Raw genomic sequence first — 13,044 nt, 5'->3', positions numbered from 1 at the left:
TGAAATTCAAGGAAGTGACCTTGGCCTTAGTGCGGTGTCAGGCAATGAGAGAGAAACGAACTAATAAGTTCCTATCGTAAAGAAACCCAGGATACAGCGATTAGGCTGAAAGTAGGGTGTTTCCAACGGGGAAGGAAAAGAGATGCTGAAAGGCCAGAGGGCAGAGCTGACGGGTCCTACAGACGAGTTAGGTCAGCTGGGGTTGGGTTGCAAGTGACCCACACATGTTTGACCCGGGCGCAGGGTGGCTCCAGGTATCGGTAATCGGAATCAGTAAGAAGAGTAAGTGGCAAGTTTTCTGGGGAAACTGACTTTTCCTTCCATGGTAATGGAAGACTCTCTGGTGATAGTAAACCTTATCCTCCACTCCAGTGCAGATGATAATGACATTTAATGTGACATTGACATCTTTTTACTTCCCCTGCCCCCCCAAAAAAATGTAAGCTTGCAAAGGGCCTGGGGCTAGACTTTTTTTTTTTTTTTTTTTTTTTTTTTTTGGTTTTTTCAAGACAGGGTTTCTCTGTGTAGTCCTGGCTGTCCTGGAACTCACTCTGTAGACCATGCCGGCCTCGAACTCAAAAATCCGCCTGCCTCTGCCTCCCAAGTGCTGGGATTTGGGGCTAGACTTTTGACTGGAGCACTCAAGGGACAGTTGTAAAGAAAGAGCCTTCAAAACAAGTTTCTTGAGTTATATTTCTTCTCACCAACATCGGGTGGGGGGCGGGGCTATGATTTCACGAGGTGGTACAAAGAGAATACGGCAGCGTTCCTCAGCCCCAGGCCCGAGTCCGCTGGAGCCTTCCTGCTGGGACCGAGGCTAGCATTGAACATCTGTGAACATAAGCGTGAGACTGAGCACTGTGGTGTGTGGGCTCCCGTCCTTGCACAATGACATCGGCCCAGAGTTTGCTCATGGGAGGGAATGACGGTCTTTCTCAGAGGCTTTGCCAAAAGTATACAGTGTCTCCAGGAATCCCTGCAAACGAGGAAACAGAAATCAGAACTCTAGGTAAAGTAGAGACTTACTTCCGTAACTCTAGGTGAATATATCAGTTTTTGAAAGAGGAACCCAGTGGCGAGGGCTGTCCGTATGTCCTGCCCTTCAAATCCACATTGCTGCCTGCAGCCCACACCAGTATTTAAATTCTGCATGTGAAAACTTACATGGCTGACCTGTGAGGATACGTTTTGAGAAACGCCTCCTCAGGCAGCTGTCCCACGGTTGGGCAAATGTCCGCCATTGTGTGTTCACACCAACCTAGATGGTTGTGGTGGCTTCTTGGCGCAATAGACCCAGCCACTGAGCGCTGTGAGGCTGTGGCGCATGCTCTTTTATGGCAAAAACAATGTTTATAAGTCGATCACACTCTAAGTCAGTGGCTCTCCACCTCCCTAGCGCTGCGACCCTTCAACACACTTCCTCATGCCGTCCTGACCCCCAACCCTAAAATTATTTTTGTTGCCGCTTCACAACTGTCATTTTGCTACTGTAACATAAATATGGGTTTTCTGATGGTCGTGGGTGAACCTTGGGAAAGGGTTCTTTTTCGACACCCTCCCCCAAGGGGTCCCAACCCACAGGTTGAGAACCAGTGGTTTAAATGAATGCTAAAAAAAATCATAATAAATACACCGACTAGAAGCGTAGTTACTGACTCCTGTCACGAACTTTCCACACTAGCAGGTTTACATCACCAATTTCCCCAAATCTGTGGATTCTGAACCGCTCTAGGCAATAGGAAAATTCTAGCTCCAATTTGATCTTAGGGGGCTAGCATTATATTCTGTATCGCTCATCGGTGGTCCAAATGTCACTGTGGTCTGCGTAACACTATTAACGACTGACTGAGAAGTCCTTGCTTTTTTTTTTTTTTTTTTTCTTTACCCTAGTAGCTCTGGGTTTTGAGAAACAAATCCTAAAGGGAAATGTTGACCTGACACACTGCCTGCTCTGAAAACAGAAAGGAAAAGTAGCTTTGCACTCTTTGATGCAAATAACCGAGTGAACACCGCCAAGTGTATCAGATAAAACAGTTACGACCCTTCCCCCCAAAAAATAGTTTTACAAGATTCACATTGTAATACACAATGTAAAGCAAGCTAGATAAGACAGTCACAGTGGCTGAGGGAAGGCTAGCCCCTGAGTTAGTCGAAGTCCTCCGGGAGACAGAGGCATCCATCTGGTCTGTCTGTCCAGCTGCGTGTCTGTCAGAGAAGACTTCGTATGTAGATGCTGGTACAGTGTGAGTCTCAAAGCAGGCAGCCTGGCAGCCATCCCCGGGAAGGAGGGGCTTATTCCTGTTGGGGCTTTCAAATGCCTAAATGAGTTCCGCCCACCTCGCACACGATAATCCTCAGTTAAGAGTTCACCAGCTTAAATATTTCACATAAATCGTAAATCGTGCCTTCGCCGGAGGGCTTAGCATGACGCGTGACTAAGTCCAGGATCCGGAAGTCCAGGCATATTGGTATGATTACTTAACCGTAGTCCGACTGTAAAATGCACAGATAGGGCATTGTGGGAAATGTGTTCTTTCTTGTCCCTCTTTCCTGTGAAAACTGAGGATCGTACTGGCCCAGTGTTTGCTGCTCAGGTGTCACCAGAAGCATGAAGAGGGTGGTCCTGGCACTGCCATGCTTCATGTACCACAAAAGAGAGGTCTTCATGGGTGTGCAGCCTGGTTCCGTGCTTAGGGACTTGGATCCATCTTGAAATTCTTAGTGTAGTCAACCTTCATTGAATTCTCTAAGCCCAATGCTACTTTTAGAGGTTAGATGCCTGTATTTAGGCACTACACGGCTACTTCTCCATGTCAGGCCCTTAGCTAGGTACAAGGGATTGGACAGAAGCAGACATGATCCTCCAAGGAGCAGACAGCCCATTGATGGGTTGCTCAAACTCACGGATTGTAAGGGATGCATTATTTCTTCTTCAGAAGTGGTCATGGGAAACTGACGTGTGAATGGTAGAAAAGCTATGTTTACATAAAAAGTAACTTTTATTTTTATTTTCCAACAGGTTGAGGAATCATCTCCACAAGTGTCTTCTATATTTCAGAATCTGAGGTTGAATAACCTAATTCCCAGACAACTTTTTAAACCCACTGACAATCAAGCAACAGCTGAGTCAGGTGTGGCGGATCACGCCAACGATCCCAGCAATCAGGAGATGGAGACAGATTCCTGAGTTCATGGCCAGCCTGGGCAACATCACAAGACCCTGTTCAGACAATACTACCACCAACAAAAACCTCAAAACAGAAAAAAAAAATGTTTACTTCATATTGCTCAAGAAATTATTATTATTTTTTCCTTTCAAGACAAGATGAATATTTTAGCTTCAAAGTTTCAAGTTCTGAGAAGACGCCTGTCACTGGCCATTTTAGTTTTGGGCATTTGTATTTTTTCAGCACATGGCCCAGAATAAAATTTTTATTTTATTTTTAAATCTGAGTTTTAAAAGCAGGTATTTTAAATTCGCCCAATCCAAGCAAAACCATGATGAATTCCGCCTCTGTCCTCATGAGAACAGTCAACAGGGGACACAGGGGGAAAGATGCCTTTTGCTTATAACACTCCCATTTTAGGGCAGCTGGACATTTTGTGATAATGCCATGTGATCACTGTGGGTCCCCTTTGCTTGCCCACAGAACCAGCAAAGGTGGACTGATTGTACCTGTTAAGGATGCTGTTTGTCACAGCATCCCTGAGTGATGCTGTGACCGTCACTCCATCCCTGTGCCTGGGACTCGGCGTCCTTGGGGCTTGGATATGCCTTCCTGAGTTGGGAGTAAGTTTTAAATACATCCCATTGTAGGGAGACTTTCTCTCAAAGGAGACTGTTTTTTTAAAGATTTATTGCCTAGCAGTACAGTGGCTTGAACGTGTCTCCCCAAACCTGTGTGAGTTTCACTGTGGCAGTGGATGCCTGGTAAAAGTAGCTTTTTTGTTGTCTTGTGTCCTCTTGGTTGTTTTGTTGCTGTGGGGGTCCTCACTAGATGTGGACACCTGGCTCTAGGGACACCTTGTCTTTCTGTTCCTCTTATTACAGTTCTCAGATCGTAGGTTGCTTATGAATTACCCCTCTCTAAAAACTCAGGTCATGGAAACTTCTAGCGAGTGTATGCACATGACTGTATTTTTATATACTCTGTTGTTTACCTATTGGACTGCCAGAATAGTACAGAGACAGGTTTTCTGTCTTCCTCCCCTTCTTTTTGTGCTGGGACTGAAGCCAAGGACCGATACCTTCTAAGAAAGCACTTTATTGCTGAGTTTCATCCCTGGTCCTAAACATAACTTTTATATGTACCAGGAAGTAAACAAACAAAACCAATCATGTGACTAAGCTGATTGTAACTTTTTTTTTAATTGCTGTGCCCTGGGACTGCTCTGCAGCATTTCTGAGATACGCCTTTGTGAGAAATAAATCCACTACTCTTTGACTAAATCGCCCAGTCTGTGGTTTTCTTTTACAATAACAACAAGGAATTAAGACCGATGGTAAAATAAAATGTACTCATTGAGTTGACATTATTAGTGTTGAGATAGAATTCTATACCGTTTACCCACTTAAAGAGCACAATTCGGTAGCTTTTAGTTTAGTCAAAGAATGGGAAGCGGTCATCATAGTCAACGTTGGGGCTTTTTTGTAACCCCCAAGCCTGTACCTCATTAAGTATAATCTGTACCCCATTAGGCATACCCATCCACTCCAGCTAATGGATTTGCCTTTGTAGATTTGCCTATAATGCATTGCTCCTATAAGTGAAGCCGTATAGAATGAGGTCCTTTCGGACTTATTTACCTAACAGTATTATTTAGATTTCACCCACCTTATATCAGTAATATATTGGCAGCCCAGCTCACTCATTGCTAAATAATACTCTCTTGCATGGCTGTATTGCCTGTAGAGTTTATCCCTCCATTAGTGGATTGACATCAGGGCAATTACTCTTCTGTCCACTGTAACTTTACTGCTCTGGACTCTCCAGCAGACATTTTTTGTGAGTAGATATTTATTCTCATTTCTTGGGGTTATGTCACCCAGTGGAATTGCTGCGTCATGGAGTAAGTCTGCCTTAGACTCTTAAGCAGTTAGCATTTTGCATTCTCACCAGTAGTGATGAGAATTCCAATTTCTCTAAATTGTGTGTGTGTGTGTGTGTGTGTGTGTGTATGTGTGTGTGTATACATAATGTATGTGGTATATTTATACTTATGTATATGTGTGTGCATGTATATATTGGGCCTGTGTGAATATGGTGTGTGTATATGGCATACATGTACATGTGTGTTTGTATGTATCTGATGTATTCATGTAGTATATACGTACATGTGTGGGTGTGCATGTGCATGTGTATATGGTGTCTGTGTTTGAATATGGTGCATGTTTATGGTATATATGTACCTGTTGTGTGTACCTAGTATATGAGTATGTGTGCATGTGTAGTATCTATGGTGTATATGTGTGGTATATATGTATGTGTATCTCATATATGCGTATAGTATATGTGTATGTGCATGTGTATATAGTGTCTGTGTGTGAATATAGTGTATGGATATAGTACAGGTGTACCTGTGTGTGTTGTGGGGGTGCATGCATCTGTTTGAACATGAAGGGGCATATTGTGTTCTGCTCTCTCTCTTGGCTTTACTCCCCTGAGTCAGGGTCTGACAGTGATCCAGTGATCTCCAGTGAGCCTTCTGTTCTGTCTCCCCTCACTGGGGTTACAGGGATGCATGACTGTATCTGGCTTTTTACATGGGCTCTGGGGATTTGACCTCAGCTCGTCTGGCTTGTGTAGCAAGGGATCTATCTTACTCTGTGCTGTCTCCCCAATCTGCCCCACCTCCTTCTCTTAACTGACTTCCAAAGTATAGCTATCCTAGGAGTAAGATGTGGTATTTCATCCTGATTTTGATTTGTATTTTCCTTATGGCTAAAGATGAGGAATAGCTTTCATATATTTACTGGTCTTTAATATGTCTTTGGAGAAATATCTATTCCTACCTTTTGACTTTTATATTAGGTTAATATCAAAATCTGAGAGTTCCTTATATATTCTACATATAGTCCTTTATAAAATAATGTGACCCGCATTTTTCTCTCATTTTGTGAAATTTTACATCCAAGGGCATATTTTTAATTCCAGTCATGTCTTATTTGTCAGTTATTGTTGGCTTGTGATTTCCGTGTCACGACCAACAAACCCATGGCCCGTCCAAAGCCATGAAAATTTAATTCTGTTTTTCTAAGCGTTTAATAGTTTTTGCATTCATGTCTAGGTGTCAGATAAACTTTCAGTTAGCCCCTGTGTAAACTGAGAGGGATCCTGGGTCATCTTTGGCACGAGGCTATCCAACTCACTGTTTGAGCTCCATCTCTTGAAGATGGTTTTTTCCCCATTGAGTTGTCTCCATACCCATGTCACAACTCACTGGCGTGTGTGAGGGTGTGTTTGTGGCTTCTTGGTTGTGTCCCACACGTTGGTTCATGTATCAGTCTGGTATCCTACTGACTCTATTACAGTAGACTGTAGTACTTACTATATAATTTGAAATCAACCCCCAAGCCTTCTAACTTTGTTGATCTTTTTCAAGATTGTTTTAGTTGTCCTGGGTCCCTTGGGTTTTGTTGTAGTTTCTTTTTGAGACACAGCCTCACTGTCTAGCCTTGGTTGGCTTGGAACTTGCTATGTAGACAAGGCTGGCCTCCATGTCAAGATAGATCCTCTTGTCTCTGCCTCAGGGGTGCTGGCATTAAAATCATGACCTGGATTCCCTGCATTTCTGTATGAATTTTAGCTTTCAGGTTTTTGTTGTTGTTGGTAGTGGTGTTTTTTTTATTATTATTATTTTTATTTTTTAAAGAAGCCAGCTGGAAATTTGATGGAGCTTGTACTTTAGAGACATTTTTAGGGCTGCGGATTGCCCTTGTTTTAATATTAACTCTTAGGATCTACAAGGGTGGTCTTCTATTTATGTCAGTGCCTTCTTTGTAGTTTTAAAGCATTTATGTCTTATAGTTCTGCCTTCATGTACTTCTTTTAAACTAGGTTTATTTTAAATTTTTAAAAAGCATATTCTTGTTCATATTATTAAATTGAAATTGTCTTTGTGTTTGCTTTTGTCTCTGACCAGCTGAGCATGCACATGGGGGTGTGGAGGAGGCCCGTGGTCAACCTTGGGTGTTCCTTGGGTGTCATCCACCTTGGTTTTCTGTTTGCTTGTTTTCTGAGAAAGAGTTTCTTGCCTGTCAAAGATAATGACTGGTTTGACTTGTGGCTGTCCAGTGAGCCTCAGGAATTGGCTTATCTGCCTCTCCAGCCGTGGAATTATAAGTATATGGGTCTATGCTGGGCTTTAAAACAAACACCCAGTTGTCCTCATGCTATATTGTCTCCTCAGCCCTTGTCTTAATTTTTGGTTGGTCCCTTCTTACTCTACAGAAGCAAGTGGCTTTCCTATACTGATCTTGCTGAACTGGTTGGTATCGGTAAGTTTTTTTGGTGGCTTGCCCTGGATTTTCTGTATAAGACCGTCTCTTCTACAAGCAGACATGGTTTTAATTCTTTCCTTCCAATCCATATGCATGTTATGTTGCTGTCTTGCCTTACCGTCCTGGCTAGATCCTCTGAGCACACTGTTGTTAGAGAAGGGGCGAGCACGGGCATCCATGCTGGGTTCAGGATATTAAGGTGTATCAGCTGGTTTTCTAATGCAACATGAAGCAACGACCTTATGAAGAGAAAGTTCGTTTTGGTTCCCCGTGAGGGTTGTTCATCATGGTGGAAGTGTATAGAAATGCAGACTGCTCATCTCATGAACAGTTGGGACATGGCTCCACAGTCCTCTATGGGAGCATGCTGCTAGTCACTGAAAGTCATCCTCAAGGCCTTACATCCTCAAGGTTCACAGCACTTCCCAAGAGGACCACCCTGGAGTCCAAGCCTTTAACACACAGGCCTTGGGCAAGGTAGCCAGTATTCACATCCAAATAGCATTGGAGGAAGAATTAAGTCTTTTCCCAATGTGTTGTTAGCATTGGTCTTTTTTTTTTTTTTTAATGCTTTTTATCCAAGACTCTTTTGTTGCTAGTTGTATGTTTTTGCCATGAAGAGAATTTTGTCAACTCTTTTTTTGTTTGTTTCTATTGTAGTATCGGTGTAGTTTTAGCCTTCGTTATACTGATACAGTAGGTGATGCTGATTTTAGTTTTATAATGATTTTAGGTTTTTGGATGTTAAACCAACTTTGAATCCCTGAAATAGTCCGCTAGGTCATAACTAGCTGCTGCTGGTTTAGTTGGTGCTGCTTCCGTTTGCGAGGTCCTGCTACGGATGTTGTCATAGGAGATGGAAGTCTGTAAGTAGTTACCTTTGTCTGGTTTTGACATCAGGGTATAATAGAACAAGTTGACTGATATTCCACACTCTTCTAGTTTGTAAAGAACTGATGCTCATTCTTCACTAAACGTTTGGATGAAGCATGAGTGAAGACACCTGGGTTTGGGCTCTGTAGAATGTTTCAAAATTTCTAATTACATCTTACTGTAGGTCTGGATTTTCTATTCCATATCCAAGTCTGCTTGTGTTACAGAGACTCAGTTTTGAGAGTCTGTATCTTGAGGAGTTTGTCTGTTCCACCTGCTGCTTAACCGGTGATCAAAATGGTTCTTTACAGTCTGTTGTTTCTGTAGGGTTGGTTACAGTCTGTTGAGTCTGTAAGTCTGGTTTACAGTCTGCTGTGACTGATAGCAAAGTTCTCCTTTCATTCCTGATTCTTGTAACTTGAGAGCTTCCTCTTCCTATGGCCAGTCTAGCTAATAGTTTATGAAATGTGTTGAGGTTTTAAAAAGATTTATTTTTATTATATTGAATTGCAGGTACATTTGTGTGTGTGTGCGCGCGCATGTATGTGTGTGTCCATATGTGAGTATATGCACATGAGTGCATGTGTGTGTGCGCATGTGTGAGTGCATGTGAGTGTATGTGTGTCTGTATGCATGTGAGTGCATGTGTGTGTGTGTGTGTGTGTGTGTATGAATATGAGGCCAGGTGTTGGATCCCCTATGGTACTTGTGAGCTTCCTGACCTGGGTGATGGGAGTCTTTGCAAGTACAGTCCGTGCTCTTAACTGAGCCATCTCGGGCTCCCTTACTGATCGTTTTAAAGTTTCATGTGCTGCACTCTGTTGCTTTAATCGTTGAGCGTTTATTAATTTCCACTCGTATTTTCATTTATCCATTTAAGGAGTGCTTTATTCTGACTAACATGGAAGGTTAGCCAGAGTTTAGGGATCTTGGGGAACGAGAGTCTCCTGTCCTGTCTAGACTGCCCAGTGGGCATCATTTAGGCACAAATAATTGGCACAGGTGTAGAAGTGGCAGAGTCTGTGCCTTACTATCAAGTCACGTGGGAGGGATGGTTCCTGGTGATAAAGGTTTTCTGGAACACAGAGGTTGGTAGGCAGGGAGGAGGGAATCATAACTATCAAACTGGTAGACAGAAAACATCTTCAACTAGAGCTGTGTTCCAGAGGATAAGACCCATAGCTTTAACCTCATCAAGAAGAAGTTTAAATTAGCTTGTTTTCCTTAAGACACAATGAAACACTTCATATGTAACTGGGTCTCGCTACGTAGCCCTTGGATGGCCTAGAAGTCACTTTAAAGATCACAGAGGTCTGTCTGCCTCTGTCTCCAGAGTGTTGGGCCTAAGGACATGTTCCGCCACACCTAGTAGGAACTAGGTTTTATATTATGAGTGTAGTATTGGGCCAAGATACAAATAATTAACCTAACTCAATATTCTTCAAGCCGTCATTGGAAAAGAACACATCTAGGAACCTAACAGTTGCGATAAGAGGCCAGTGCTGTTTCCTCGTAGGGTATTAAGCCTGAAGGGTTCTCTAATACAGCTGTGCACCTGGCTGGATGCCACCAGCAGCCAGGGTTGCACATGCTGCACATGCTGGCTTCTCTGGATGGCCACAAGCACTGTGTGACACAGGAGCGGATCACTGTATTTGAAAACTACTACCTGAGATGTTTGGGTTTTATTTTCATTATATTTTTAGTGGCTATTTTTGTATCGATTGCCTCTGTCTAATCTGAGTCTTTTCTATGGATTGGCTCTGCCTAATCTGAGTCTTTTATATGACATTGCTTCTCATTTGTCGGAACTCACGTGATTGGCTCTAACTATGCTTCCTTTCCTTGATTTCCACCTCACGGAACTTAGTGCAATCAAAATCAAAATATAAACAATTGTTTAGGGTCTGCCAAAAAAAAAAAAAAAAAAAAAAAGGCTTCAGTTGGGTCACGTGACTGCCAGGTGTTTCTAATGTGACACCGTGCACACTGGATGTAACTGTATAAAAATGAACGTGCGTTTACAAAGCCTTGCTGAGCCTGTTGACGTCGCTTTAAAAAGGTAACAAAGTTAAAGTTGACATTTTCATAACTAATGTAAGTGTGCCTCAAAGAACGAGTGTCACAGTTCCTAAGGGCAGATGATGCACCCGAGAGTTGCGAACCATCTTTGTCCCCTAGAGTGAACACGGCATTGGATTTGACGGGGTTGCTGTATGCATGTGTTCTTGGCCTTTCTTGGACACTTAAAGGAATGTTCTGTAGGTTCTTTGGTGTACTGACCTTCAGGACCCCGGGTGAGGAAGCTGGCTTCGGGGAGGTAAGTTGCCCGCTGCTTTATGAGTGCCGAAGCTCCCATCCGGCCCCCAGATCTGACTCCGCAGCTCATGCTCAGCCCTCCAGAGTGGTTTTCAAGTTGACGGAGACACTCTCTTCCTTTGGGAAGCTGTGGAGACGGACTCTGACTAGCACTCAGGCCGGGACACTGAATCACACTCAACGCACCAAAACATGCAGGTCATTTCTTTTTTGTTTGTTTGTTTGTTTTTATTTTGGCTCTTTAAAATCACCGTTTATTCCATTTGGTAGAGGATTTTTTTTTCCATACAAATATTTGCAACAATTTTGAATTCCCCAAAACCATACATAGACGATAAATACCATGCTATTAAAGTATTAAATTTGTACAAAAATACTTTACAGTTTAATACTTGTTTGTTACAAATAAAAATACATATTTAAGTGACTCATGATCATTTTTTTTTCTTAACATGATTCTGCTCTATACTTTCTTGCCCTGGCAGTTCAGAAATGTGTTTGAAATCATATATTTCTTTGCACAAAAAAGAAAGATGAATCATTTCCCTTAAACAAAGGACACAGTGTTTCGATGTTTTGCCTGTGCAGTTGTATTAGTGACCAAAAATGAACATGTTTGGAAAAGAATTGTTTTGACATTCTACCATCAATATACAGATCTAGTTTTTTTTTTTTTGCTTTAAATATTTACCAAATAACAGTTATTCGTGTAGCTATTCAAAATATCTGAACAAATGAAAACAGTTGCCCACAAACATTTAAAGCAACTGTCACAGTTTATTGCTTCGGGGGACAGTGATTGGCAATGAGCTTTATGAAAATGTATTTACAAGTTAAGCAAGGGGTGTGGCTCCGAACGAAAGCTGTAAGTAAGTGTGCTGTGCACCCCTCGGTGAAGCAGTCTGAGCTGGATGAGTTCTATTTGCCTACCCATAAAGTGAGTCTCATTTCGTTAGACCTCTTCACTCCTTAAATTCTTAGTCTTCGATTTTAAAAATAGGATCATATCACTAATTCTCAGTGTGACTACATACTCTAATTCATTATCAGAGATTTTTCAGCTATTATGGTTTTTTTTTTTTTAAAAAAAATGTGTCCTTAAGGGGGGGAAAAAAAAACAGGTCACAAGACATATCCTGTTTGATCATCTGTTGCATAGGGAATAGCATACATCTTAGTTAAAATCATTCCTATATTTGGGCAAAACATTTACCACCACCTATTATGGTCTCCTACGTGCATTGTTGCTGAAATATTTTAAGAAAACCTAGTGTTATACCTGTGCCCCTCCCACTGCGGCAGGCCTGGCCGGTCACCCATCCTAGCTCTCCTAGAGAGCCAGCTGTATGTAAATCCATGTTGATCCTATTCTTACGCTAATGACTGACTTTATAATAAGAAACTTATTTCATTCAGGAAATTATCATAGAGAATATTTTCAAACATGTTTCTCTCCGTAAAAAGTGACAGGAAAGGTGAATTGTAAAAAGTTTCCTCCGATCTTAATTGGGGGAAGGGTTGGGCTGCCTTAGTCTTTATTCTCTACCATTGGGCCCGGCAGAGAAGGACCCGCCAGTTACCAGCGTGGTCATCCTTAAAGAAACCTCTTCTAGTTGGGAAGGGATGAGAACATGAACCATGAGGGAGATTTAAAAGACCCCTGTGCTTGCGTTAATGCCACGTGATTCTCTGTGCTTCGGGTGTCACAGAAATCTTAAAAGGGTTTTTGTTTTTTTGTTTTTGTTTTTTTTTTAGCACCATGTAGATATTGTCTTTTGCCCTGTACTGCTATAAAAGTACTGCTATAATGTGTTAGTGGGTTCTCGTGTCTCTAGATTACCACCGTGGCTGGGCTGCTGGAAGAAGGCGCTGTTCTGCTCACTCCAGTTGCTGGGCAGAGCCGGCTGGTCTATCGACTTCTGCGTGGCCAGTGGGTTTCTGCTAATAACTAGGTCCAGCTTGTTGCCAGATTCGGCTATGAGAGGCACCACCAGGCAGCAGTCAAAGTCTCTCGTCCGGACGTGATTAACCTGCCAGGCCAAGAAGAGCTGTTTTAACGACCATCGCAGCCACTGTTCCTAAATCCAGAGGCAAGTGGCTTAATTCTGAAGGTGGGCCATGAAGAGAGGTCCCCTCCTCTTCTTTTTGGCCACACAGGAACAAGGCTATTGGTTCACTATTTGTTCTCTGCAACTGCTGTGGTGAGCCGAAGAACAAGACACCATCAATCATCCTGTATCCTGATCCCACAGGAAGATCATCTCTCTCTCTCTCTCTCTCTGTCTCTCTGTCTCTCTCTCTCTCTGTCTCTCTCTCTCTCTTTCTCTCTCTCTCTCTTTCTCTCTCTCTCT

The 13,044-nt window shown here is 42.5% G+C and overlaps 2 protein-coding genes across 12 annotated transcripts in view; one reads left to right on the top strand and one right to left on the bottom strand.

Annotated features, from left to right (window-relative positions):
* Helb (DNA helicase B) overlaps positions 1–4,450 on the top strand; it is a 28,021-nt gene extending 23,571 nt beyond the window's left edge. The window contains exon 13 of the mRNA XM_028759134.1: positions 3,020–4,450. Within this exon, the coding sequence (XP_028614967.1) occupies positions 3,020–3,187 (168 nt within the window). The 3' untranslated portion in view covers positions 3,188–4,450. The remainder of the gene's footprint in view (positions 1–3,019) is intronic.
* Grip1 (glutamate receptor interacting protein 1) overlaps positions 676–13,044 on the bottom strand; it is a 647,269-nt gene continuing 634,900 nt past the window's right edge. For 7 of the 11 annotated variants that reach the window (XM_028759129.1, XM_028759131.1, XM_028759122.1 and 4 more), the window contains one exon: positions 10,888–12,723. In XM_028759129.1, coding sequence (XP_028614962.1) covers positions 12,496–12,723 — 228 coding nt within the window. In that variant the 3' untranslated portion in view covers positions 10,888–12,495. Of the gene's footprint in view, positions 977–10,887; positions 12,724–13,044 lie in introns of those variants that run through there. The other 4 variants (XM_028759124.1, XM_028759123.1, XM_028759128.1 and 1 more) reach the window with 3 other exon arrangements.

Source organism: Grammomys surdaster, unplaced genomic scaffold, assembly GCF_004785775.1.
Source record: "Grammomys surdaster isolate TR1022 unplaced genomic scaffold, NIH_TR_1.0 126271, whole genome shotgun sequence".
Classification (NCBI taxonomy): domain Eukaryota; kingdom Metazoa; phylum Chordata; class Mammalia; order Rodentia; family Muridae; genus Grammomys; species Grammomys surdaster.
Note: the sequence above shows the minus strand (reverse complement) of the source record. Positions and strands in the feature narration are given on the sequence as shown.